At 38.8% G+C, this 27,778-nt stretch overlaps 1 protein-coding gene and 2 long non-coding RNA genes across 3 annotated transcripts in view; 2 read left to right on the top strand and 1 right to left on the bottom strand.

Moving 5' to 3' along the window:
* Positions 1–1,934: 1,934 nt before the first annotated feature.
* The window catches only part of PALLD (palladin, cytoskeletal associated protein), a 185,042-nt gene continuing 159,198 nt past the window's right edge, over positions 1,935–27,778 (bottom strand). The window contains 10 exon segments of the mRNA XM_054165940.1: positions 1,935–2,737; positions 3,718–3,851; positions 4,190–4,355; positions 5,045–5,252; positions 6,188–6,320; positions 9,646–9,740; positions 13,752–13,901; positions 18,632–18,853; positions 20,931–21,032; positions 23,142–23,277. Of these exon segments, the coding sequence (XP_054021915.1) occupies positions 2,565–2,737; positions 3,718–3,851; positions 4,190–4,355; positions 5,045–5,252; positions 6,188–6,320; positions 9,646–9,740; positions 13,752–13,901; positions 18,632–18,853; positions 20,931–21,032; positions 23,142–23,277 (1,519 nt within the window). The 3' untranslated portion in view covers positions 1,935–2,564.
* Positions 2,731–10,571, top strand: LOC128897621 (uncharacterized). The gene is made up of 5 exons (XR_008462495.1): positions 2,731–2,865; positions 6,195–6,342; positions 7,791–7,879; positions 8,822–8,935; positions 10,457–10,571. It is a non-coding gene; the product is annotated as an uncharacterized LOC128897621 (long non-coding RNA).
* On the top strand, positions 20,146–21,069 carry LOC128897622 (uncharacterized). Its single transcript, XR_008462496.1, has 2 exons — positions 20,146–20,568; positions 20,920–21,069. It is a non-coding gene; the product is annotated as an uncharacterized LOC128897622 (long non-coding RNA).

Genomic DNA, 27,778 nt, shown 5'->3' with positions numbered 1-27,778 from the left:
CAGCCTCAGTTTTTCAGTCTCTAAGGCAAAGACGAATTTACTGTAAGCAGACAAAAATCCATTGATTTCAGTTCCAGCATCACTATTAGTGTCAGTACTCACTTAATTGCTGAGATAATTGTTTGTGGTGATTAATCCTTGTAATGTAAACCTGAAAGAAAATATATTGCTGTCTTGCATCTTTCCTGGTGTCTTTGCACAGAAAAGAAGTTATTAGTTAATATTCAGGGGTTTAAAAGTAAATCTGAACTTTTTTTGTTTAATGTGGATAGTGCCTCGTTAGAAGGCTGTTCTGAAATGAATTTAGCAGTGCTTGGGTCATGCTCTCTACTTTAAATCAGTTATAAGTGATGTCATGCTGAATTACTAGATGCACATTTTCAAACCTACTAAAAAGCATCTTCAAGTACTTCCGTTTGGCAAACATTTCTGAGAATCTTGGTCCTCTGGTGTGCTTAAACAAGATTCCAGGTCACATGCAGAGAATTGTGATAAATCTGAGTTTTGAGATGCTGGGCTTAGCTCTCATTTTGTCTGCACTCACAACATTTACGATTTCTAACTTTTATACCTGCTCGCTTGTGATGGAACAGTTAATAGTCTTTACCAGAAGGAAAACTTTCTAGTTGTGTAGTATTTATTGATGTTCAACCCACATTATATCAGCACAACAATCCAAAGTAATGATAATACAATTTTTTATAAATACAAATAAAGGGTGGCAAAATAATGCTAGTGAAGCTAAACAAAACAAAAAGTAAAATTAGCATGTCACAGTCAAGAATTTGGCAAATGATATGACATACTTTCCCTAAAACAGAATCAAATCACTCCCAGATGACAGCCTAAGGCGGGTCACATCCTGCACCAGAACAGCACTACCATAGGTGCTAAAGTTTATTAGTCACTAAAACACAAAACAAACTCTGTGTACTTACAAAGCAATACACACATAGCACTAATGCAGTATATGGTGTACACAATTACAAAATTAAAAAGAACAACCCTAAGTACAGGACTTCTGAGTAACTGAACTGAGATAAAGAATCTCAACACTTTTATTATAAATAACGAAAGATACCGTATGTGTGCTTCATACAAGGAATACAGTGTTTTCCTTTCATAGCTCGTACCATCAAATGCTCTTTTTTTCTTGTCAGGCCTAGTAATTCCTCCATCCCTCCCTCCCCTTCGTCTGAAATTCATTTGGTTCTAATTTAAAACTACCTAGTCAGGTCTGACTTCAGTGGGGCTCCAGCTTGACAGAGTCTTGCATTCTGAAAGCAGCCTTCATACTTTCCCTCTACAGCACACAGACTCTGCCCATTAGAAGAGCTGTCACTTGTCTACAATCAGAAGAAAAAATAATATCTACCAGAGATGTGTCACAATAAGAAAACAAGAAAGACACAGATTCAAAGTTAGTTTTGTCCGTCTTCATTTGCTACTTCCTCAGATCTGCAAGCTTGGCACTTTTGGTGTGACGCTGTCATTCAAATGCAGGTTGCAGTCTCAGCCTTTTTTCACTTGCCGTACACTTCTACAATCCTCATACACGCTACACCAGCTCTAACCGGTCGCCTGTCCCATACGTGCGCTTGCTAGTTTTCCACTCGCCCTAGAATTTCAGATTCTGGAAGGGGGTATCACAAGGTTACAGACTGTCTTCAGGAAATCATTAGAGAGCTGCACCCTCTTGCCCTGTCCTGCTCCCACCCCCTGCAGTAACGTACTGCAGTGGTTTGTACTCCCCCCATTTTCCCCTGTCTAGTTACTAGTATTTATAGTCTGGAGTAGACTTGTTATTGCATGTCAGCTCTTTTTCTTCTTTATCTTGAAGAGGTTAAATTACTTACTCTTGAACTGTCTTTGCTGTGTGTTTTTAAGTAAGCCTCCTCCTAGATAGCAAAAAGGAAAAAATACAAAATAATTGATGGTGTTGATGTTGCTTGTCCACACTTAACAACAGTATTTAAGGCAAGATACTGTTTTTATTGTAGAATGGAAGGCAGTTTGCAAAGATACAGCGTTTTGTCCCGTGTCTCTTCTTTGTCCCTTCCTGTGCTATTCTTACAATATTGCACTTGTTGGTTGTAGCTCTCAGTATGCATTGCCACTTTAGGACTATAGATAACCACACATTCTAATTTTGTTTGTGTTCTAATGGACTCAAATAAAACATCTTGCTCCATTAAGATTTTGTAGCATCTGCTTACTGCTGCTGAAGGCACGTAGTGATAAATAGAGTTCTCTTCTGAAACATCTGTTTCTCTGATGTATTTTGGTCGTTGTGAAATGGGTTATTCGTAAGAGCTGAAGCAACTTAGGTGTAAGGAACTGGTGAATGTGATTTGTTGTGCAATGTGTACATTTCTATTAATAATCTATCTATTCTTCTAATTTGGTATAATGAATAAGGAATACATGGTTATTGTGTTTGTTGTTTATCTTTTGTACTTGAAGGTGTCTGCCTTTGCATAAAGTGACATAGAAGTATCATTGGTCAAGGCAATGGCTTTCAGTGTTTCTGCTTTGAAAGAAAATGATGGAACTGGCAGCTGGATCTACAGATCATCGCTCTCTACCAAGCCAGATGGCATTGTCAGATGGACAGGATTTGCTTCAGGCTGGAAAGCTGCTTTGATGTCTAGTCCTTGGTCACAAAGCGCAGCATACCGACTGGCTGAGGGCCGCACCTTCTTTGGCTTGGTTGTCTGAGGTGGTTGTTGCCACTGAGCTATAGATTAAAAAGGAAAGAAAAAATGTTAGCCATCTGTGCTGAGCGACAAAGCATGCCAGATGCACAGGCAACCCTTTGTAAAAGAGACGCTAATTTCTGAACCCAAGAACACCATTATATCAAAGGTAAGTTTGTTTCATATCTTGGTGGTTTCTTTTTCTCAGCATCTAGTTTCACCTTCAGATGTGGTAAGCAGAAACAATAGTGTCTGTGTTTGCTACTTTGCCTTTTTGGCATTCCTTTCTACTTTTCCTTGTATCACTGGGAAGGGTAACAGTAGGGGGAGTTGTTTCTGTGCACTAACATTACAGCAACAAGCAACTGTTCCAAGGTTAGTTGTTGTATATGGAAGGAAATCATCTGATTGCCATTGCTCCCCTCCCCTGTATGCTGAAGAATGCTGAGTCAAGTCTCTAATTCACAAGTCCCAGTACCACCACAGACACCATCACTGATCATTCAAGTTTCTCTCCATCCCCCACCTGGCAGTTTGTACTTATGAGAAGAGTGGTAAGAGATTTTGGTTTAAGAAAATATTTACAATGTAAGTAGCTGCTTTGAAACAAACAATAATTAAGCACAAAGCCATAAAACATCTACAACGCTTCTGGTAGCTGTCACAGGTGTATTACAGACTAAAGTACAGAAGAATACAAAAGGTTAGGGAAGTGCTAGCAGAGCAATAGTAATGATGATCCACAAAAGTAATGTAATCATGCCGTTATCTGTTGTTAATTAGCTATATTTAATATACTAAGCAAAACCAGCTTGCATGCTTGTTTTTATCTAGGTATCTGAAAGATGGTGAATATACTTTGACAGAGCATTTGTTGTCTTGATGTGGATCTTACTATTGAGGAGAAACTATAAACAAAAGAAAAAGAGACCAATGTAAACCATTCTGTAATCAAACTGAAACTTACAGAACTGTTGCTTTTGAGGGGATTGATGTGATCATGAAATTTGAAGTCACTTACTATAAACATCCAACCTGGCAGTGCAAGATACAATCCCAGCCTCATTCTTGGCTGACACAGTGTACCAGCCAGCATCCTCCTTTGTAGCTCCCTGAATCAGCAGGCAAATGTAGCCGTGGTTATCCTGGTGCATGCTGAATAAGAGAAAAGAAGAAAAATAGCTTTACTTGGAAGCCTGGGTATATTTCTGTAAGTCTAAGTCCTAGAAGAGAAATTTCCTTCTCCACTTGCTTGAAGTGCCAAGACATTTGTTTAAGTCTAGGGATGGAAAACAAAACTAAGATTTTTATTTTGAGTCAGGCACCAGGCTGTCCCCATGTTTGAGTAAATGTAATAAACTCTTACAAGAACTACTCAATATTTATGAGCTGTTCATACAAAGCATTCTTATGACCTTCTAGGTTTTAATTGCTGTTACAGGATAAATTGTCACTGAAGTTATACTGGGGGAGATTATTCTAATCAGTCTAACCTCACTCGGTCAGTGTTGTATGTGAGTGACTCGTTCTCCTTCTTCCAGAATATCTGAGGAGATGGCTCCCCCGAGATTCGACACTCCAGTCGCACTGGGAATCCCTCAGTCACACCTGTGTTTTGTAGCTTCTCTATAAACACAGGTGCTTTGTGTACTTCCTTAGCTGTGAAAATAAAGATGGCAGTCATGTCGACACTAGTCTGCGAAAAGGTAGCCTTTCTTTCAGCAACATGCTAAAAATCAGCAATGAGAAATCTAAGTGGCAGAAGGCTTCAATGTTGTCTTCGTTAATCACAAAGTTCAGTCCTGGTTCATAAGAAAACTGTCGTATCAGTGTTTTAGTAGAGGAGAAGTGAGCACTGACAGAGCCGAGGGGTTTCTCCTCCATCTCTCAATTAATTGAAATGTGGAGTATGAAGACTGGATACATAAACAGTGCCCTTTCATATTCCATAAGAGGATGGGCTTTTAATTACAGAAGAACTGCTCTACCAGAAGGCCAGTGTGGCCTTAGTCTAACATGCTGCGAAACACACAGCCCATGGCCTACTGGCTACCCATTGGCAGGTACAAGTCTGCACAAATTGCCACCAAAACCCCCATTCAAGTAAGGAGTCTGATTTATGGCCTCAGCTCTGGCAACAGCCCTCTTTCCCTAACTGTGTGCACAGAGGTTACCTGCCAGTCACCTTATGCCACCACATGACATAAATATATCACCTGTAACTATACTGTAGGTCTGTTACTGCTGGGGTTTCTTTGTTTGCCCCCTCTACCCTTTAACCACATAACGTGACAGCACTATGGTCTCCCACTTCCTCTTACCCTTGCAGCCTAGCACAAAGACATTACCTGCAACAATGAGCTCCAGGCTGAATGTGTTTTCACCAGCTCTATTGCTGGCAATGCATGTGTAGATTCCAGCATCTCTGGCTGTGACGGGCTCTATGATCAAGGAGTGCACACCGTTCTCACGCACCAGCATTTTGTGGGAACTATCAGGGCGAATGGGTCTTCCATTAAGTTGCCAGCTTAAATCTGGAGTTGGTAATCCACTAACCTTAAGTGTAAACAGAACACTGGGAATTGGTTTTAGCCATACACAACACTGGAGGAGTCCTGGCTTGTTACTTTGGGGAAGTTTGGTTTTGTTTGCTACTGCAGGTGTACAAGAAGATTTAAAGATCTAAATCTGTCCTGAATTACACACTGGCTCAGTTCTGTTCATACATTTTCAGGCCAACTCCCTGAATTCCATGATTTGTTATGAGTGCAACTTAAGAAAGATTGGTATTTAGATATGCTAGAGGCTAGATAATAATACCTTGCAAAACAAAACACAGGGTGACACCTTTTGTCTTTTTTTATTTGCTCTTCAGGTGCACTGAGAAGTTACTCTTTTCTAGATTAACTTCCTCAGAAAATCTTGCAGACAAATGATGGTAGCTGACTAATTACTAGTTCCATTCCAGCTAGGTGTTACCTAGTGACAGCACTGCCTGCACTAGGTAATGCTGGGTCTGTGTGAACAAGTCTTGTACTCATGAAAGCTGTGCCATTTGCTTGGAAACAAATAGCTTCTCCTAAATAAAGTAAACAGAAGTCATCTCAGGCTTTATTAATTCTCTTAGGCAAAGTCATAAATCAAGATTATATTGTTTCCAACTCTAATGGAAGACTGAACCTCAAGTAATAAAAGGACTTTAAAACAAGGGAGAAGCACATTGTCTTTACAGTTGTGTGCTGCTTCCCTCCACACCCCAGCATAGCTGAATTCTAAAAAGCAGTTTACTGTGAGCTGTAAGATTTGCCTGAAGCACTTTCATTGGAGAGGAGACAAACTTTTATTGTCTGCCTCCTCTTAAGAAGTGAGATTAACTATTGATAGTCACTGGAACTGTCAATAGGTAAAATAGCTTTACAAAGAAACAAACTTGGGTTTTGAGTCAGCTAATGTTCTCAAAAGGTTGCTGCTAACCTTTGTGTGATACTTGCCTTGCAGTCCATTCTGCATAGCTTTCCTTCTTGAACAGTCAGGTCTCCAGGAGCCTGCAGAAAATGAGGCCGGAAGAATCGTTCCTGAATTGGTTCATTTTCATCACCACTGTCCCTTGATCGAGATCGTGGTCTTAAAATAACATGAAATAAAGGTAAATTATTTTTTTTCTCTGCTAAATCAGATGAACCAAAACAATTTATTAGACTGCTTTGAATTGTAAATAATTTATTTGACCTATACTGTGATCAGTTTGTATTTACACACATACACTGGCAGCACATGGCTCAGACTGAGGTAATTATGACACGGTACATCATTCATTCATTCATTCAATTTTGCCATTAATTAATGGCAAAATATGATCTGGAAAATACAGATATTATTACAAGTAATTATTTTATAACTTATTCATACATGATTGTAGTTCAGTGATTTAAAGACTAACTCTAAAAAGTAATACTAATACAATAAGTCGGTAGGCCTTAGCATATAGCTTCGGTTCCCCTCATTTCTAGTGTCCCATGTATATTTAATCCCTTAACTGTTGCTGATTACACCAGAGGGTGCAGTTCATGTTCCTCAGTTGTTTGCCTTTCAGAAAACAACAGATAAAAGCTAAATCATCTCCGCTGAGAAGAGACTTTTTTCACATCAGACTTACTTTTCATCTTCACCATTGTCTGTGGATTGAAGTGCTGTGGATATTTACTCTTCATGTAAGGTTTTTGTTTGAGATACTCTTGAACATTTACAGTCACCAAAGTGTGATGTTGAAACAACAAAAGTTCAGTTGTACACAATAAGAGTTTAATAAGTAATTAAATTGTTCTTAATGAAAGCAATGTAAGAAGTTGAATAAATAAAATAAAAGAAATAAACAGCTCCTGGCCCCAGTATCATTCACCTCAAGCTTTCACAATGTCATTAAATCTATTTTCAGCATTAGCTATTCTTGCCTGTTGCTTTGATCTGTCAAATATTTTTTCCAGGTGACCCCTTGTTTAACTGGATTTTTTTCTAAATAGAACTAGCATTATTCTAGTTACATGATTTAGGAATCAAAGAAACTTGTAATTGGAACAAGGCCCTTGCCTTGATCAGCTCCAAAGGTTTTCATGCTAGACTGAACTGTTACCTGTAGTAACATCCTGTTGTAGTGAAGATGAGCTATTCAAACATCCTCCAAGCTAACTTTTATGAATAACACTTTACAGTACAATTCTCTTTTCTGAATTCCATTTCCTCTTAACTTTTGCCAGTGGTCCTGTTTTGGCCAGTATCTGCAGTATACCTGCAGCAGTGTATGTGGCTGTACTGCATTTTCCACTGCCCATGGTTTCTTTAGGCTAAAATAATTTGTAACACATACACCCCCACCCCCCCAAAAAAAAGCTTAAGCCCCCAGCTACTACATTTGGGAAACAAGATGCTGAAATTCTGTATGGAAGATAAGCGCTGTTTACACACTTAAGAGTTGCTTGCATTTAGTTTGCTTTGTCCTTCTTTGCTGTTGCCCTTCTTTCTATATCCAACCTGTTCAGATCCTGTTGATAAGATACCAGAAAGCACAACTAACTAGTGCTTCTTTGTGTCTTGCAGGTCTGGGCCAAAGAGGTTAACTAGCACCACAGGAATATGAAAGTCCTTTTGAAAGCCACCAGAGCTCACTGCTGCAGTTGCATAAAAAGGTATCATTGGTCAGAACTGAGGTAGAAGGGTGGGAAGATGGGGGGGTGGAATTTACTCCAAATTAAGTGGAAAACAAAGAGGCTAAAAGTTTTGTGACCAAAGATGTCTTTTTTTCTGATAGTATGGTCTTGAATTGTGAAAGCAAGTTTTCAGATTGCAGATTTGAAAGGAAGCCTAAATGACATGCCGTTTAGTCTAGAGTCAGAAATAATTAATGCTTTTCTTTTTATCCCTTTGTAAATTTACTGCTAAAATTTCAGGCTGCTTTCAGGCCTTTACCTTGAGAGTTGAAACAGAGTTATTTTAATTCTAAACCATTTTGCGGTTTTAAAGAAACAATGAAATGACTGGAGACAACTACTTTAGCTGTCTAGGAATGAAAAATTGCAACAGACTAGAATACCCTTGGATTAGTTGTGGGTTCTTTAGAGTTGTGATGTGGGCATCAAATTGCAAAGATTAGTTTCAGGCACTCTAACATCCGTGTGCTAAACGTGTCCAGGGTCCTCCATGGGTTCCTGTGGTGCAATTTAAGTGAGCAAGAAGCTGGGGAATACTGTATGACTGACTGTATGGTAACGATTACTGATTTGGGGTAAAGGAGATTAAGTTCCAATTAATCCTCTAAGTGAGAGCAGAGACAATAGGAATACTTATTTTTAAAATCTTCCTTAAGTCTCATGCATTTTAAGATGATTTATTGAAGCTCTTGGCTGCAGTGCGCTTCAAGATGCCTTGGTGTCTCAATGCTAAGCTTTGTACAGAATCTTTGAAACACCCATTCTCACTTACTAATACGTTCCAGTTATCAAAAGGAGAAAGAGAGCCTGTTTTGCATGCAGCCGTTCTACAGCACATACAGGTACTGCTACTAATTGCTACAGGAGTCACTTGGTTATTGAACATTGACTGTGTAATCACATCTATTCTGCCTGTTACAGTTGGACAGTGTTGAGATTCTGTGGCTTTTGTGACTACAAAGCAGAACAGGTGCCTCATCACAGTCAGATCCAGACCCAGAGTGTTCATACTCCCTTGAAACCAGTTCGGTTTGGGTAAGCAAAATTCAAGATTTTTTTGGTGTTGTCTAAAGATGCCTAAGCTGTGCTAAAGAGCTTCATAAATGCTTTATGGTAATGAAAAAAAAAAGAAAAAAAGCATATGAAGGGAAAATTCCCTTATATGGTCCAAAAACACAAACCAAAGCTTCATATGTGAGTAACTGATTTCACAAAGATACATTTCATACTTTATTTCTGACTCTAATTCCTTATAAGAACCTCAAGTTACTGAAGTACTAAAATATTTCTAATGTAACTCTGAAACTTCTTTGGCATGCAGTTATTACTGCTGTTTCTTTAAATCAGTGCTTACTAGAAGCTTCATTATGTACAGGCTCTTAAGTCAGGTGAGATGTTGTAAAAAACCCCAAAAAACTAAGTAGCAAGGTCCCTTCCAGCACTTGATAGTGTAATTTGAGATAAGGACTAATTAGTGAACATCACAAAGAAAGGAGGAGAAAGGCATAACTGCGGACACTCAAAAGTCATGTCATTTCAGAATTTGCTTTATACTTCAAGAGGTGTGCAAGCTTTGCAGGAATTTTCAGACAGCAGGGGTCACATTTCCTGAATATCATACTTTTAACGTGTCCTCTTCACATTCTTTGTGTTACCATAATTTTGCAAAGCACATACTTTTAAAAGAAGAAAAAAACAAACAAATAAACCCAAACAAAACAAGAAACCAAACCAGAAGTGGGTACCTTCTTATATGAGGCTGACCAGAAGGTGACCAAGGACTGCGGCCTCTTTGATTTACAGCTTGAACCATCAGCCTGCCTGTGCAACTTATTCTGCCCTGTTATGGTGATGAAGAAGAGGAATGTTAAAAAACTTAAATCATAATAAATGTTCGTAGTGATCTCTTCTTTTTTTTTTGCCCACCTATTGCAATCTGTCTAATACAATCTCTTTTTGCACAGTCATTGGAAAACATTTGTTAGGATACCTTCTGATACTAAACTATTTTATCAGCTTCCAATGTAACACAGAACAGACCGGAATAAGTTAAAATGTTCCAGCTGGAACTTTGTCTTAAAAAAAATTAATTATGAGTACCACTGGCCATTATGCCCTTTGGCCAGTACTGGTTATCGGTGTGGGTGGGAGGTTTCTTTGTGTATACAAGTGAACAAAAGACAACAACTAGTTGAAGATCTTGAAAATGGCACATGGTTAAGTGTCTGTAGTTAACTGCTACCTCTAAAATAGATCAGTCCACTTGATCCGGCAAGGCCATAGCTCAACCTCCAGCCCCATGAATGTAAAAGCCAAAAGAATTGCATTTAAAGGGTCCTATCTGAAGAGTAAGCTTGTTTGGGGGGTAGGAATCACACTGAGGCAGACAACTGCACAGGTTGGCGTGGGAGATGGTTCAGACACCTTACATTTTCAGTGAATGATAAAGCTTTAAATAACACATGGGCTCTGTTGTATTTAATCCCCTGGGGTTTTTTGCTTTGCTTTGTTTCTCATGTCAAAAGGAACTTTTAAATAATGAATTGTCCACCACAGGCACTAGAGGTAGCAAATTTGGGATGGACTGCCTGCAGACAGAACTGCTGCCAGACAGGGCTCTGCAGAATTCACCATATAAGGGGTAAAAGCATCTGGTGGTATTAATACAGATATACACAACAGGCACAAATAAAAAAGCTGTATGGAAAAGCAAAAGTGTAGTATAAAGTTTGTACACTTGCGATGATCTTGAAGGTCTCTTCCAACCTGGTTTATTCTATGTATGTATTCTAATTTTAGAACTTTTCAAAACTTATAGCTTTAAATAGCTTCTTTGATGCAGCAGGTATCAGTAAAGCAATATCCACATCAGCTTTGCAGCGTATTGCAGTTCCAAGCTGCAAGCTCCACACTGAAATCTGTGATCACGAAAGTGACAAATATTTTTGTAACTGTAATTCAGGGGTTGCAAATAGCTGTTCATTAACAACTGGTCAATGCTCATCAAAAGAAAATGATTTCACTGGGGTCACAAACAGCCTTCAAATGGCAATAGCCAGTTAAAAATGAGGTCTCCGTGCCCCTTTTTATTTCCATGACCCATTTAGTCCACAAGAAAAATATTTGTGTTAAAATAAGCCCTTGTGCATGACCTGCAGCAATTTCTTAAGCAAGAGGGGTTTTCTTGTGTGTGTTGTAGGACCATTAAACACATCTGGGGCAAATGTATTTCTGTTTTGTGCACCATTGCATATTAATCTTTTTCTGGCAGGTGTTGGTCAGTTCACACATTCTGGGATAATTTCTGCATATCTCAATACATGAAGGCATCACACATGGAAATGCAAAAGGACAGTAAAGAATTTGGGTAACTAGAAACAAGCAGGAAGCCAAAAATTTGGAATAGTCAAGGGATGAGTGAAAAGGATGTGATGAGTGGAAAGTAATAAATGAGAAAACATTCTATTAGCAATTAAGGGAATTCCAGACTGAGGACTGTGAGTGCATAGTGCAGAAACTGAATAGAATGGGATGAAAAGGGGGAAAAGGGTGAAAATAAGGGCTTGACTGACTTCAAGCCCATGCAGCTGGCTCATGGAAGGAGCTCAGTTAAGGGATGTAACCTACAACTAAAGGCCTAAAACAGGCAAGGTTTTATGTTTGTCTAGGCCCAGGGTCAGTTTGCTCTGGATTAAGTTATATGGCAGGTTTTACTGCAAACCCCAGAGGTGTTTTAGAGTCTTAATTCCAGATTGCTGTGCTTGACATCACAGGCAGTGGTGCCTGTGCTGTTAACAACCACAGATGATTTCCAAGGTGTGTCAACACCTCATTTTACTTACATATATCCTGCAATATTAGTCCAGATCACAAGAGGGCATAAACTGGCAAAGAGTTAATAGACTTTGCTTTAGTAAAATCAATTTCTGTCAGCTGAGAATAAGCCTTTTTGCTTTGTAGTTTAGTGGTTGTTCCAATAGGAATGGAGAAACCACAGCAAATATCTACCAGTCCATCAAAGTTCTGATGTAGGCTCCCTTATATTTAGGTATTTTGCTTTTCTTAAGGAAAGCTTGCCAAATTTGCCTAACTTTGTGATAGCTTTGAGATGTGGACAACTTTCCACTAGAACTAAGAAAGCTATGCCAAAATTATTTCCACTCAGGATGACTTATAAGAATTGGAATCCAGATCTTTGAGTGTGAAAGGCTAGTAGATTAACACATAGACCTTCTTTGCCTCCATTGTACTGTTAAATGCACAGTAAAAGCAAGCAAACAGCGGAAGAGATAAGTATGTTTGCTTGGGAATTACACTGTAAGGAGGGAACAGAATGGGCTTGGTGAAACAGAGGTTTTATTTAGGGGAGCCAGAAGAGGATGCTTCTGGTTCTTCTCCAAAGAGGGGAAGAAAGCACAGATATGGCATTTTATCACTTAATAAAACCACTTTTTCAATCCCCAAGCTAGGAAGACTACAAACCCAACTCATTGCAGTACCTCTAACAATTCGCTAACAAACTGTGTCACTGCTTGTCGTTGAATGCACTGTGCACTGTGTACTCTGTGCAATAACAAAACATTTACAGGAAGATGAACAGGAACCACTTCCTGCTTTGAGCATGTATATATCTATGTATCATTTTTAAACCCACTGTGAGTTGCCACAATTTAAATCAAACCAAGTGTTATAACACAATCGTCATCTATGCGTAAAAGCTCCCAGCTTGAATTCCCTTGGCCTTAAGCTATTTCTTTATCTGTCTGTGTAGAAATAATGTTTCAACTACCTAATGCACTGCAGTTTGTGGAATCTAGCCCCAAACTCCTGTGTCTGTGTGCACAATCCCACACATTCACAAGCATGCTGCAATACGAGCAGGATTGACAGCTAAAGAGCAAGGCAAAAATGGCAGTGTCATGCTAAGTAACCTAGCAACGCCCATAACAGAGCACAACACTCCTGTTTAGATCAAACTGTCTCAGTGATACAGTTTGTACTTTTACACAGTAAGATTCTACTTGCAGGCCTGGTCTTGGCAAAATATTTGGTGCTACAGAAGAAAATAATTCACTACATCCCTATGTTATTGCCTTGGTTTCTCATGTGCAACTCTTTCCCCTCAATTTATTGTGCTGTAGGAAAAGTGGATTGAAAAAGTTAACTTCCATAGCGTGTGTGAGTTGCAAGTTTAGCTATGTCCAATAAGTTAAGTGGGTTTCTGCTGGATACCTCAGCTCTTGTACTGAGTTTGTTAAGAACAAATAATACTACAAAATCAGTAACACTGTTTCAAAAAAACCCCATTTTATAAAGAGTTTGAGATAACACAGGAGTCCTTCCTACTACACAGCAAGTGTGAGAATTTTTTGCCTTACAGAATTCCAACTGCTGCCTAACGTAAACATGTTGATGTGTGATATACTCCCATTCATTGCAAAAAGTTGGCCTCAGAGAGCAGTGTCAACAGAAGAACAATGAAATCACTAGATTGGGTTACTTCTGCCTGCAAACTGCATTTTTTTCTCCCTTTATAGTATGGATGGTATCCATGCTATGTTAGAATACTGAGATGTTATCAGCTGAAAGAAATGGCGGAAGAATAATTTTAAAACAACACCCCCTCCTCTCTGAACCCTCAAACCATAGTTAAAAAACCTGCTGTTGAGTTGCTAATCTCTTGGAGATAGAAAGGTCCCACCCTACTGATGCAAGATGAAAACAGAAATCTAATTTAAATACTTTATGATGACTTCATTGTTTAATTAAATCATGCAAACGTAAGATGAGATAGTTTTCTAAAGATTCGTGTCCAGAAGCGTGTTTGCTCTGGAGCCAAACCTTCATTTACCTGTGGGTTAGCAGCCATTATAGTGTAGTTCCCATCATCATCCAGGGTGGAGGCTGCAGTATGCAGCAAGCAAGTTCCATCAGGTTCTCTTTGAATTTGGTAGTGATCACTTCGTTTAGAAATTTGCTTCCCATCTTTAAACCAATAAATCTGCAGGAAATAAAGGAGGCATGACTCACTGTCATCATTTATCAATTAATAGCACTAATGAACCTTAACTGCTGCAAACCTCATGGGTAAGCATTAAAAGAAAACTGGTTTGATCACCTAGTGAAAGTGCAGAACCCCACTCTACAAACAGTTAAGACAAGTTACAGATCAGCAATTGTTCAAAGAAAAAGATGGCAGCATGAACCTTTACCAAAGGAATGCAGAAGGGCTGTGCCCATCCCAAGGACAGAACAGCAGCTGAACATACCAAGAACTGAAAAGAAATGGCACTACGAGGGAAAGTTCAGTTTCAGAGGAGATTACTAATTCTTATTTCACTGAAATCTGAAGAAGTTGCAGAAAGAACTTCAGAATGCTGCTGATCTCCTTTCAGAAAAGAAAACCATAAACCGAGGTAATTATTGGAATAATTAGTTTGATGGTGAATAAAAAAGTGTGATGATTACACTGTTCAAACACCAGTTTCTTTCACATACCCATTATGATGACTGGACTGGACTAAAAAGCCAGAAGGGGATTCAGCCACTCATGCTGGCACTGAACTGTTCAGTGCACAGACTGGCCAGCTCCATATAATTATGTGATTGAAACCAACAATGTCACCCCACTGAGACAGCAGCTACAGAAATGGACACCTTTACAAAGTAATAAGAAATACTTCAAAGAAAGTCAGCACGTGGAGAGCTTTCTGTATGCCAACACCACTAGAATTCCAAGTTGTACAGAGCAGTTACATTATCTATCAAACAGAGATCTTTTCCATTGCTTTTGATGTATAATTTTATTCTCTGGCTGACCCAAAAACCACTTTCAGTGAGCCAAAAAAAGATGTATGCAGAATATTATCCTGTAATAGTCCATGAATTACACAAGAATATGTATGTGTTTTTAATGCCTTAAACTTGAGGTGAAAAACCAAAACCAAATCTTTTTACCTAGCCTTGAGACTTTTTTTGGCAGTATTTAAAAAATAATGTAAAATCCCCAAGTGAATTCTGCTGGGATTAAAGGGAAATCATGGTGTATGCATGAAAACACACAGAGGAATATGTGAAACATTTTGTACTAGGGAGGTGGTAGTCAGCTCCTCAAACCTATATTTAAGCTGAACATTATTTACTCGTCCCTTCTGAAGTGTGCATTACGCCATAACATCGGCGGTTCAGTATTTCTTAAGGCATTTGTGCAGATACCTAAACAGTCTTTAGGAGCTCAGCTTGTACAAAGTACAACTGTGTTTGTCCTGCTCGCAGGACTACTTAGCATGAAAAAAACATGCACGGTTTCCTAAGCCTAGTTCATGAAGTGGGAATTGAGATCTTGGAGCAAGGAAAGAAAGAATGCCATCTTTCCAGTAAAAATGGAAGTGACCAAACACAATTGCTGATAGAGTTTCAGATGCCCTGTTCTTCTTATGTGCCAACATTTAAAGTTCTAAATTCATTCACCTGGGGAAAAAGTTACGGCTGTATTTTAAAACTCACAAATAACACTTGTTCAGAAGGAGTAAGTGGAAATTTGCCTTAAAGATTAATTACCATGTATGGATTTTACATTAAGAAGCATTATGCGTAACTACAAATGATTTCATTTCCTCAATAGCTGGTTATACTTGTTTCCCATTTTGTCTGTCAGCAGCCTTGCAGAGACTCTGTGATGCTAACATGAGATTTAGTCATGTCTCCTCATCTGCTGACAGAGCACTCGCTGGAGATGCAAAAGATATTTGATCACTTACGCACACGTGCTAATGGCTGCTACTAACAACGTGGCTGCAAAAAACGAGTTCTAACTTGTGTGCTTTACATGTGTCATAACGTTGCTTGGAAATCTGCTGCATTAAGTAGTAATTATTTAATAACCATGTACTTATTGGAGACATGCCAGGCATTATTACATGGAAATACATGCAAAAATGAACTGAATCAGCTATCCAGATATGATGCATGTATTGTCCTATACTTATTTCCACTAAGTTTAAAAGCACTGGCATCGCTGGCTTTGACTTTCGAGCAGTAAATTCTTAATACTGCCTTTATCTACCGTGGAGTTATTGAGTAGAACACTCTCGCTGCTGGAGACAGTGAAGTATTTTCTTTCTAGGATACCTTTAAATAAGTGTACCGTTACACTATGTAAGCAGTGAACGCTACATCTGGATTGCTTTCATTTGCACCAGACTTTCATAAACCAGTGGAATACATGGTACAAAAGGGGGTGTTGAGCTTGGGCAGCACAGGCATTTTTAATCACGAAGAATTACATTTGCCCATGTGAAGAGCAAGTAGTATGACCTTTGTGCAACATCCACATCTCAATTAACTTTTTGATGGCATTGTCCTAATTCTGAAGAGAAATCTCTCTTCAAAAGATGTGTTCCACACTCCCTCCTACATCTGCACTCATGCTCATTCTAACAAGGAAATAGTTTCACATTACACTGAATGTTATAACAAAAATAGACTCATTTAAAAAGTCATATTTATGAAGAGAGAATTTGCACATCGCTATTCAATTTACATGGCATGTTCAGGGAGAAAAATAATCAAGCCAATAACCCTGCTTAGAAAAATCCCTTGTAATGAATGCCAGATTTTAGAAACACTACAGTCTTTCCCAAAGCCATTCCTTGGCAGAGCTGACAGAATACTTAGAAGGGAGGAGCTTCAAGTTAGTAAATTATTTCCAGCTTTTCATTTGCTAAAGTAAAGAATTTATTCAGGGGCATCACTTCCAGCTTCAACAAATGACAGCAGAAGGGCAGTCCTTAGCATTTCAAAATTGCTATCTTGGCATCCTTCAGCAGATGAGGGAAAGCTACAGCCTTTGACATTTGCAACGCCCAGCTAACGAGTAGCATCCAATAGGACTGAAATTGGTTCCATCCCAAGCAATTTAATAAATTGCATAAAGCATCTGCAAGTGAATGGAATAAAGGGTCATAGTCCCAGGTGCAAGAGCAAAGCACTTTTTAATGTGCATGCTTTGACACTGCAGAATTACAGAACATCATACCTGGATTCAAGTGCTGTGCTTTAGGAGAAGCACTAACAATGTGGTTGCTTGGCTGTGCAATCCCTATTGCCAAAACAAGGCGAGCGAGGGAAAGGGGATATCCTCTTTCATCTGTCTTAAATCAGATTAAGATGACTATGAAACTACACCTTAATTGAAAACTGTGAAAATTAGGGAATGGCTAAATTGATTGAGGCTGACTCATAATAGGTAATCCAGCAATTTAGTCATAAGCCTCAGGCAAAGAGTACCTTTCCAGCACACTGCACCTCTAACATCAACAAACCCATTTGTCTTCCCACCTTACACAGCCCAACAGGGTCTTCTGTATAGTCAACTCAAAAGTAATGCTGGACATCAAGGCTTTGGTTTCAGTCAGATTGGGCTAATGTTCTCAGTGTGTGTCTTCGGTTTGGAGCAGGAGTGCTTTTTTGATATGAGTATACTGATCAGCTCCACTTACGTTGCAGTGGTTCACATCATGTTGTGGTCTTGGAGCACAGAATTGGATTCCTTACAGATGAAACTAAGCCAGAAAATGTGCTTCAAGAACACATCTAATGTGCTGCATCTGCTTCAGTGGGATGAGATTAGAGTTAGCCTGAAGTAAAACCTCCTGAAATGCATGCAGGGATGGATCTCTCATTCTACAGATTGGCTTGTTCTGGTCTGCACTACTATAGAGCTAGTTCTATGTTGTTCCTTGTCTGCTACCTGATACTGTCCATTTTTCTTCTACAGTTTGTGCAGTATCATTGGACATGTAACATCATTTGCCTTTTTCTCTGTTCAAAATCCTAAATGTACACTAGATAAAAGATTTGGATGTGGCTGCTGTTGTGGCTGCTCTTATATCTAAGAGATAAGGCATCTTTGATTTTGGTAAGAAAAGAGACCCTATCCACAAGGGGTCACTGTAAGAGCTGCAGGGACCTCACTGGGAAGATACTGTCTTTGGCAAGGACATTGAAAAAGCTATTGCAGTTTGCTTGCTGCCAAATGAGTCAGTTGATTGCCAAGCAATTTTTGAAATGGTTAAACACAGCCTACCAAAGGAAGATAATCTTCCAGACTACTAACATCAGGCAACTGGTACTTCCACATTTGCTAAAAGGAAATACTGTGTAAGCCCAGCCCTCCATCAGAGGCACCATCATGTCTCATCTCGCTGGTGCAATATTTATGAGTTTATGGAATTTTATTGTGCCTTCCTCTAACTTTCAATAAAATACAATCTTGCTAAGGTGTGTAGAATGCTGAAGAATGCAGAAATACCATGCTGGCTTCTGAACCAGAGGCAACATATTTTTACATTAGGCACTTGCTGTGCCTGAGCCAAGTACCCATGTTAACCTGATGAGGTTGTTCCTGTTCACACAGGGTTTTCTAGCATTGCTCTGCATCCTAACTCTGAAAATGGCAGAACTATTACTTTTAGGTAACATAACTGAGATGAAGTCTCACAAGGAAGTAACTAAGAACTAAAGCCTTGTAGTAGGATTTTTGCCCAGTAGAAATGTAAATAATTCCAGTCACATCAAAATAAATTTGGCAGTTTATGCTAGCTAGGAATCTGTCTCGTCGAGAGAGAATGTTCCTGTAAGATACAGCCCATAGGGCCCAAGGGCTCACTGTAAGGTAGCAATCTAAAACTCTGAAGAGTGTTTCTAGAAACATTCACTCTCTTTTCTTACCTTTGGCTTTGGATTTCCTGCCACTTTGCATGTAAATGTGACTGGCATTCCCTCAAAGATTTTGTAATGCTTCAGCTTTATCTCAAAATATGGTGACATACTGTTATCAATAGGTTCATCTCCATGTTGCACCTCATCATCCGATTCTTCCACAGGAGATCTCTCCAGCCTGTATTCAATTTCACTGATCAATCTTTGCTCAAAGCTAGAGACTTTATACTCCTGTCAAACAAGAAAGGTACATATTAGTGTCCAGCTTCAACACACTGCTCAGCAAAATGTGTTTCTAATGTTGGGGCTTTCTTATTCCACTGATTTTTTTGACAATCCATTAAGTTTTTACATGCAAAAGGAAACTGTATCATGTTGAAGAAAAACACTATAATCCGTGCCTCCAATAGCTTCTCTATGAAACAATGAAGACATCTGGTATGAGGCAAAAATTGTATTTCATGTTATCTTAAAGTCTAATTTATAAGGGGAAGGAAAGTCATTTCTTTCCACTAAAAGATGGGCGAAAAAAAGGCACCTATAAGAATAAAAGTATCTGAAGCAGTTCATAAAGACAAAAGAAACACTAATATATCCTTGAGGGTACAGGCAGATTGAGAGTGTTGTGGGGTTTTTTTCCAGATGGCCAGAAGAACATATGGTTCACATCTGCTATTTGCATAGAACTGTACTGGAGGGTGCACCAGAAGGCTAGAATGATTTTGTTTACAGTTGCTTGTAGAAATGAGGAAGAAAAAGAAATGAAAAAGGCACTTTGTCTATGATAGTAACTAGTCTATGACAGTTGCCTCCCTATACTCCTGTTGCCATGGTCCCCTTTGTCTGGCCAAAAATATCACTTCTCCCTTAAAAAGCAAATTTGTCATAAGAGTATTCAAGATGTAGAAAGAAGAGTGGAAAGTTTCATCCAGTGTAAAGCATTGCTGCTTGTTTACATTCGCTGTTCCAACACTGGGCAGCGTTACTGTGACATAGTTAGGTACTTTCTTGACATGTTCTATCTACTTTGCAGAGCAAAAATCCTCCTTTGAATCTAGTGATAACAAAGGTAGTGCCAGAATATAAGAAAGCTCAGAAGCAGGGGGGAAAAAAAAGGGAAAAAAGTAATCTTTATTAGCTAATGCTCTTCTCATCCAGCAGAAATTCAGGCACTCCTTCAAGTGACCTTTGGTCATTGTCTCTGACCCATATTTTATTTAAGACAGAACGTGTCTCATGAAGCCTCCTATCACATGCCCATCCTCTATCACCATCTCTGGTCTGGCAATGACATGCAGGTCACTGGTTACAGAACTAATCATAACCCTCAATAATGGTAAAACACGGACAGAGAAATACCTTTGCAAACTGCAGACATTTTAAAAACATCTTTTCTCCTTAAAAGTTTATCACAAGAGTCTATCTTGAAGCACATGCGGTATGTATAAAACGCAGCTGCTTTGGATGCAAGGCAGTTAGTATCGGTGGATGTTAACTCAGGGCAGAAAGAGACTGACAGAACAACTTCAATGCCTTGAGGAGAGTGCAGCCCAAATCTCCCCAGTTATTAATGCTAGGTGACCTCTTGTTATTAACCAAGAAGTAGAAGGGAAAGGGCAAAGATGGTAAGAGGGGGAAAAAATTTTTTTAAAAAGGGACAAAAAAGCAAGACAGAAAAGGGTGAAAATGTTAACCTTTTGAATATCCACAGGACTCACTACAGAAGCACCAACAGAACGAGCTTCCTGCAAGGGCAGAAGAAAAGATCAAGAGGCAGAAAGGAGACTGAGAGCCATCCATGACAGTTTCTCAGTGTTTATCGGGGAACATACTCCATTGGGAACAGTAGCAAATGAATGCTCTCCAGTTCCGAACAGCAACTCTGGCACGTGAACAATGGAGAGCGTGTACCTGGCCTTTCAAGCAGACTTTCTGTTGCATTTTTGGTCAGTATCCAAAAAAACCAGAGATTACAAACATACAGAGAAGATAGTTTCAAGACAGTAGACATATTTTTTCCTTGAGAGAAAGGATATTCAGGATAGAATAGGATAAATAGAGTTTAAAGCAGAGAACAGACGTTTGAGAACTCTAAGCCTTGCTCAGTATGGAAAAACTGAGCAACAGGCATCTAATCCTCCAGTGTACTTCACTGATATGCAGCATATGGCTTCTGTAATAAAAACTGTCCTATCTTGTCTATATTTACTGTCTTATGTAGGACTTCTTTTAAGAGAATCACAGCCTGTATAAAAGAAAAATTGAAAGAATTCTTTTTTTTCCCTATGAAATTGTAGTTATGTGGTACCTGTACAGCAGACTCTTCTTCTGGTTCCTGTATATTGAAGACTGTTGCAGCACTGTCTGCTCCCAGCAATCGACGAGCCATTTTCTCCTCATATGTTAATCTCTGAACAAAGACAATGAAAGGAGGGTGAGGAGGGAGGGGAAAGAAGTAAGAAAAGTTCTTATTTCTCATTAAGAAGTACAAAGCACTCAATAATCAACACTGTAAGCAATACTAATAGGAGAGAGCAGTAATATGTTTCTAACAAGAAGTTTCTACTGCAGTTTGTAATGCATTTTTTTGGCATTACAAGTGGCTTTTTCTGGCTTAAGCAACTCTTGCCCCGACTTTGCCATTTGTTTCCATCCTCATGCCAGGAACTTGGGCTGCAATGAGCAATAGGAACTGCTTAAATCAGCGTGGCCATCAAAAAAAGTGCATGTCAAATCGTCCCAAATCTTACTTCAGGTTCTGCTCCATTTTTACATTAGAACCACACAGCAGGAAATTCTGCCAAAAACGGTAAGGAGATGCCACACTACTTGATGATTTTGTGAGAAATATGACAGCTTTATAGAAATATATATATTCTTTAAGGGTGCTTATTTATATTACTTCCTACTCTTTCAGAAATTAAGGAGACAACTTAAAAAGGACAATTGATACTCAGAAGGTAAAGGAAGTGAAGGAAGTTTTGTTTTGTTTTCTTCTTCTACAGTCAATACCACATTTCAGGCACTTAAACACTTTCTTACAAATCAAGACTGAAAAATAATGCTCTCGAATGCAAAGCAGACTCATTACATGGTTATGGGTTATCCTGGGTGGGCTAGGAGAGTTGTCTTTTTCAGAGGAAGCTGGGAGGGACCACACCCAGCAGAGGCAGCTGCAGTAGTCCGCAGGGTATTGGCTACCATGCTGACTGCCCACTTGGTAAGGGGAGGACTGGGGCAAGGAGGGGTTTTGAGCAGGTGGCTGCAGCACATTGCGGCCATTGGTGGTCAGTGCTTTAGATACTCTTCATTGGTGTTACTGTTATCCTTGTTTCCAATCGGTGTTACTCTGTTAAACTCTCCTTATTTTCAACTCACTGGCTTTTGCCCTTTCTCTCTCAATCTTCCTTCCTTCCTACCTACGGGGGGAGGGGGGGCTGTCTGCAATTGGCTGTGTGAGGCTCAGCTGCCAGCTGGGTCTAAACCACCACAATGGTGAAATGCCTCATTTACCAGAAACATGAAGGGAAAAGAAAAAAAAGGAAAAAAAAAAAGGAAATTAGTTTACAAACCATTTTTTTAAAATCTAGTTTGATCTGTAAAAGATGTCATATTGTAGCTAAACTGGCACCAATACCAATAGTGGCATGGTTACAAACATCTAAGCAAGTCATGAGCTTCTATTCACTTTAATTTCTTTTGTGATCACTCCAAGTGCCCAAAGCCATGATTACACAAACAGAATCACCCAAGACAAGAATCTGCAAAGGCAAAAGCCCCAAGGCAGGTGCAAAACCTGAATTTACTTGGTTCAAGCTTATACATCATATGATCGTGGTGGTTATTGTGTGGGTTTTGTTTGTTTGTTTGTTTGTTTTTCCCACCTTCAGGCCATGTGGTCTTTATCAGGACATTCCAGTCATATGTCCAGGCCAAACATCTCACTCACTTTCCAAAACAGGCATTGACAGTCATGCTTAGCCCACCTTCTTTGAAGAAATGGGAACTTACACACTTTGAGAGTGATTCTGCTTAACTACTAGAGAAAACTGCCTAACCCTATGCAGTCAACAGAGAAAGGCAAGTACAGAAGAACTAACTCATTCTGAACATTTTTCCTACCTCATTCCTGGGCATAAGGAAGAATGAATCTGGACTGATCAAGCATTATGCATATGCTTACTGGCCAGCCACCCTGTGATGTACAGTCAAAAGCAAATGGGCTCTGAGGTTACAAAAGCACTCAAAGTACAGGATGTGTAGGCTTCTTATGACAACTTTTCATCAAGACCTCCATCACTTGGTTAAGTCCAAGTAAATCTGCCCCAAAGGAGAAGGAGTGATAGGCCAAAATGTTCACTATCATCCCTTATGGAAATGTAGCTTTAGACATACATTTAAAAATATCAAATACATAAGATGTGAAAATAGTCTATGCAATTTTTTTCTATATGCTGTATATATGAGAAACTTCCTCTGATGCCCACTCCCATTCCCCAGAGTATTTATGGTTTTGTACCGGTTGCCCGTTGTTCAAAAGATCTTCCTTGAAGCGAAGTTTTCTTTCCAGATCCTGAATTACAGCATCTTTTGACCCTTGGATCTCTTCATCTGATGCTATTCTAGCAGTTCTGCCTGTTTTCTTGGGAAATCCCCTGCAAAACAGTACAGGAATAGCCATGAACTTCCCCGAAATCACTGCTATTTAGAAATTTAGCTGGAATCACTGTTATTAGTGAGGAAAATGTCTTTGAAATTAGAGGTCAAGTATCTTTCTTAGTATGCTATCCCTTCTAACTCACATCATTGTTTAAATGGTTAGTTTAAGAACAAAGCTGAAACTATGCTTTATTTGTGTATTTGTTAAAATAGGGCTCAGGATGGTGGCTGTAGATACTGTACACTCAAAGAGGAAACACAAAGAGCAATCACAATAAAGCAAAGAGAAAACATGAAAGAGAAAGCATGACTAGATAAGTGAGGATGGAAGATAAACTAGGTTCCCATGAAGCATAAGAGGAAAAAAGATCAGAAAGATGCCAGACATGGCAGTTAATTATTCATTTCCTTTATTATTTATTAACTAATTCCTTGTTACGGCTCTGCAATACACAATGCATAACTTCATGTTCATTCTTCGTATCTCTGTGAACACATACCTGAAGGCAACATGTAAATGTTGTTTCTGAAAAAGGAGCCATTCACAGAATCTAGGTTACACTAGCAAAAGAGAAATCATCCCTGTAAAGTAGTTTTCAGCAGCAAGGTGGTTTCACAGCGGAATAACAAACGTGTAGCAGTTTGCATTCACATTAAGCTATTCTTCATACCAAGCTATGAGTTATGATTGCACTTCAGGATGTCTCATTCCCATTTTCCAGAATAGCACAGGAATTTTTTCCCCTTTCTGGCTAATATTTAACACTTTTCAGTAATGTTATAAAAGCTCTTTTGCCAAAAATGCCCAGCAATGGTGACTGCTACTGGTCATCAATTATCTCACACAGCTGTGAAGAAAGCAATAGTGCTGCATTTTGAACACGCAGTTCTCCATGAAGTAAGTCACACTAATACTGGTTTAATATTTGTGTGTTGGTGGGGTTTTTTTAAACTTCACTGACTAACTAGGGCTCAACCCATTACATGGGAATGAATTATGCAAAATATGGAATCAGAGCAGATAAATTGACGAACTCACAGATGACAAAGACAAAATAAGACAAAATAAATATATCAGACTGGCATGTAAGGGGTAAACTTCTTTCCAATACATAACTTAGTAATTTAGCTACCAGAATGTCAAACAAGAATGGTATGGACATAACAAGTTCTGTTGGATATTGTGTAGTATTCTGTTTCTATAACATGGTTAGAGAAACTTCATTCTTCAGCAAATGTTTTCAGTGGTAATTTCTCAGTATTAGTTAAAATGAAACAATTACATATGCTGACAACAATGAAAAAGAAATTAAGTGGCTAGATGGAGAAACAATAATTGGAAACATTTCTGTCTAAATTCCTAAAACAATTTCATATTGTGTTACCAGAAGTAAATTTAAAATGGGAAAACTGTCAAGTTCTTGTAAAGAGAGTTGCATTTTCACATTAAATGACAGCAGAATTAAAGTAGACATTTGCCTAATGTAGCAAAGAACCTGAGAACAATACGCATCACCCAAGAAATATTCAGCAGTTATAGCTGGGGGTCTTCTCAGTCACAAGTAATAAAGTTTCCTCCACTCTCTTTTGAGGAAGAAGTGAGGAAAACTATTCCATCTACAGGGAGACAGGAGAATGCCATGTGGAGGAGGTAAGCTCTCTTCAAAAGAGATGCTTCAGTAACTCAAGAAATTTGGGGACAGTAATGAAAAGAGGGAGGTGGGCTAGGTGCTCTGGAGTGGAACTCAAGTAACACATGAAAGCATTTTATGAAGCACTATCAGTTTCTTCTGAAAACAAAAACCCCAAAGCAAAGACACTCATTTATAAAAGGCAAAAGACTACCAAAAGAACTACAGGTTAGTAAGATCAATGTCCACACCAAATGTAAGAAACAACATTACAGTCTACTTCGAAACAACGAAGGATAACAAGGAAATGAAAATTCAATTGTATCGAACTTCGTATCTCCTTCTGTCAGGTTATGCAGATAGACAAAAAGAAGTAACATTGATACACCTCACCTTATGGCTTCTGAGTAAGCCTTCAGAAGCTGCAGTAAATTCCCTATTAAATCAGGGAAACAGCTTCAGTCTGAAATTTCTGTTACAGGGCTGCATAACTGAAAAAGCTATTCAGAGGGTAGCAATTATTTTTACTTTGTTTTTCTGTCAGCCTGGGAGAATATAGAACAATGAGTACTCTTGAAAGGCCTGTGTATATCAAAGTCAATACTAAGTATTGCAAGCTTAACAACTGGAATAGTGAAATATAAAAGCACATTTCTCAAAATGGAATGTGCAGATAACAACTGTCATTTACAATAATCATCATAATTAGTCTAGAGCCAATGTAACGATGATGAAACTTAGGAAAAGTGTTCAAAGTATGACAGCAATACAAATGGAAAATTAGATAGAACACATTAAGCATCTCTCAAGAACTTGTGAGATTGAAACTTGGACAATAACACTATTATTTCAAAAGGAAAAGAAATATAGTTCTGGGGCACATTAGTATAAAACATGCAACACCATTGTTTTCCTTTATCCCTTGATGTTGGGCACAACTCCAGTTTTATTATGACACCTCAAGAAAAATACAGCATGGTAGGAAGTTTTAAAACACAAAAACTGCCAGGGGGTTTTAAAAGCGTAGCTTTTGTGACAAGCTATGTCTCACACACACACACAAATATCTTGTTTATTTAGTCAGGGAATGAGAATGAAAATAGAGAGGTGAACCAAACAGAAGTCATGAAAAATAGCTGGCATTCAATGATTCTTCATGTCCATGAAGTATGATACATAGCCAAGAACCTGAAAAACAACAGCCCTAGCTTAGACAGAAACCATGTAAAACACTCCTCTCTTCACCCTCCAACAGTGACACTGGAACAAGTCATGTAGGGAAGCTGAAGAATTTTATTTAAGAAAAAGGCATGCAAATATTTCAGAAATGTCCTGGGGATCCCTGGTAGCTTTTAACAGGAGAAGCAGATGCCCCAACAACTTCACAGATGTGTCATTATGTACCACAACGTCCTGCACTTTGCACAGTTGGTGCAGAAGTGTCATCCAAGACCTGGTCAAAGCAACTTGCCCAAAAAAAAAGATTCTTCTCACTTGCATTTACAAACAAGTATTTAAGCAAGGAAGTGGTCAGTTAAGCAATAGAAGTATACAAATGTTTCAGTCGAAATTTCCTCAAATGTCTTTTTGAAAACCTCTCTTTCAGAACTGTTTTGAATTGGGGGAAAAAAAGACAGAGGTGCACTAGGAAATGTAATTCTCCCTGCAGATGCTCTATTTCCACCCTCTTTGGGTTTTCTTTCTCTACATTTACACACTTTAAAATGTGTATGTAATGTAACGTGTATGTATGTAAAATGTGTATATATACATACAGAGCCCCATACCCAGTTAGCTCTTGAGACATACATTCTTGCGACGAAATTTCCAAATGGCTATAGGCCTTTGGCAAATCTATTGTCTGAAGCACAGATCCATTAAGCTTTACAGATCAAGACAGCCTGGCAGCAAACTTTCTTCAACTGCTTTTGCAGACATTTTTTACCATCCTTACATGCCCTTATCTGGATGCATTAAGTTCCTAAGATTTGTGTTTTCCTTAGTGACTCACTTTCCATCTTTTCTCAGGGATAATATCGAACACAGTTCTGCTAATTTGTTTATGTATTTTTATGTTCATTCTGTTCCTGTTGCAATTTTCGGAGTATGTTTTGAGTATTAAGGTAGAAGGACATAGCTGAGGAAGGCATGTTTCAAAATATTCACACCATTAGTCTCAAGCACACCACCATCACCATGAATATGCAAAGAAACTATCAGCCATTCAGAATCAGGCTCCAATTCACAGGTTTTAAGGATCTGACCACCACATAAGTCACTGAGGGCCTGAATACAAACATAGGTAGAAGCACAGAAGTCTGAATTCTTTCGGTCGGAAAGGGCGCTATGAAATTGCCAAAACTCAGTCATCTTAATTCACGCAGATTCTGCAGAGCAAAGATTTTTGCAACCTTGTCTTGGCTCTCCTTAGTTTTGAATATTTTTGAATATGTTTATATAGAAAGAAGGCCAAACCAGCAGTATTTTTCATGCTTTAATTACACAGAGTACACACTGGATACGACTCCTTCTTTTCCTGTGCACCTTTCACAGTGTAAACAAGAGTAACAAGCTGGCTGTTATTATCCTTCCAAGAACAAATTCCTGTTTGCAGCCAGTATGGCTCAGTTTCACAGAAATCCAAATCCATTCTCTGGTGCTGAGGTAATGAACAGTAACTTGATTTTTCCTTTAAAACTAAAGCCTTCCAAAAATACAGCTAATTCCTGCCCCCTTAACACATTTTTCACTTACTGTAAGAACAAAGTTACTACAAGCACTGTAACAGGACACAAATTTTGAAGCTGGAGCTGCATACTGAAATTGTTTTAGTCTGATCTTGCATAGATGCTGTGAAGACCAGAGT

This window comes from Dryobates pubescens, chromosome 1, assembly GCF_014839835.1.
Source record: "Dryobates pubescens isolate bDryPub1 chromosome 1, bDryPub1.pri, whole genome shotgun sequence".
Classification (NCBI taxonomy): domain Eukaryota; kingdom Metazoa; phylum Chordata; class Aves; order Piciformes; family Picidae; genus Dryobates; species Dryobates pubescens.
The sequence above is the reverse complement of the archived record's forward strand: the minus strand, read 5'-3'. Positions and strand labels throughout refer to the sequence as shown.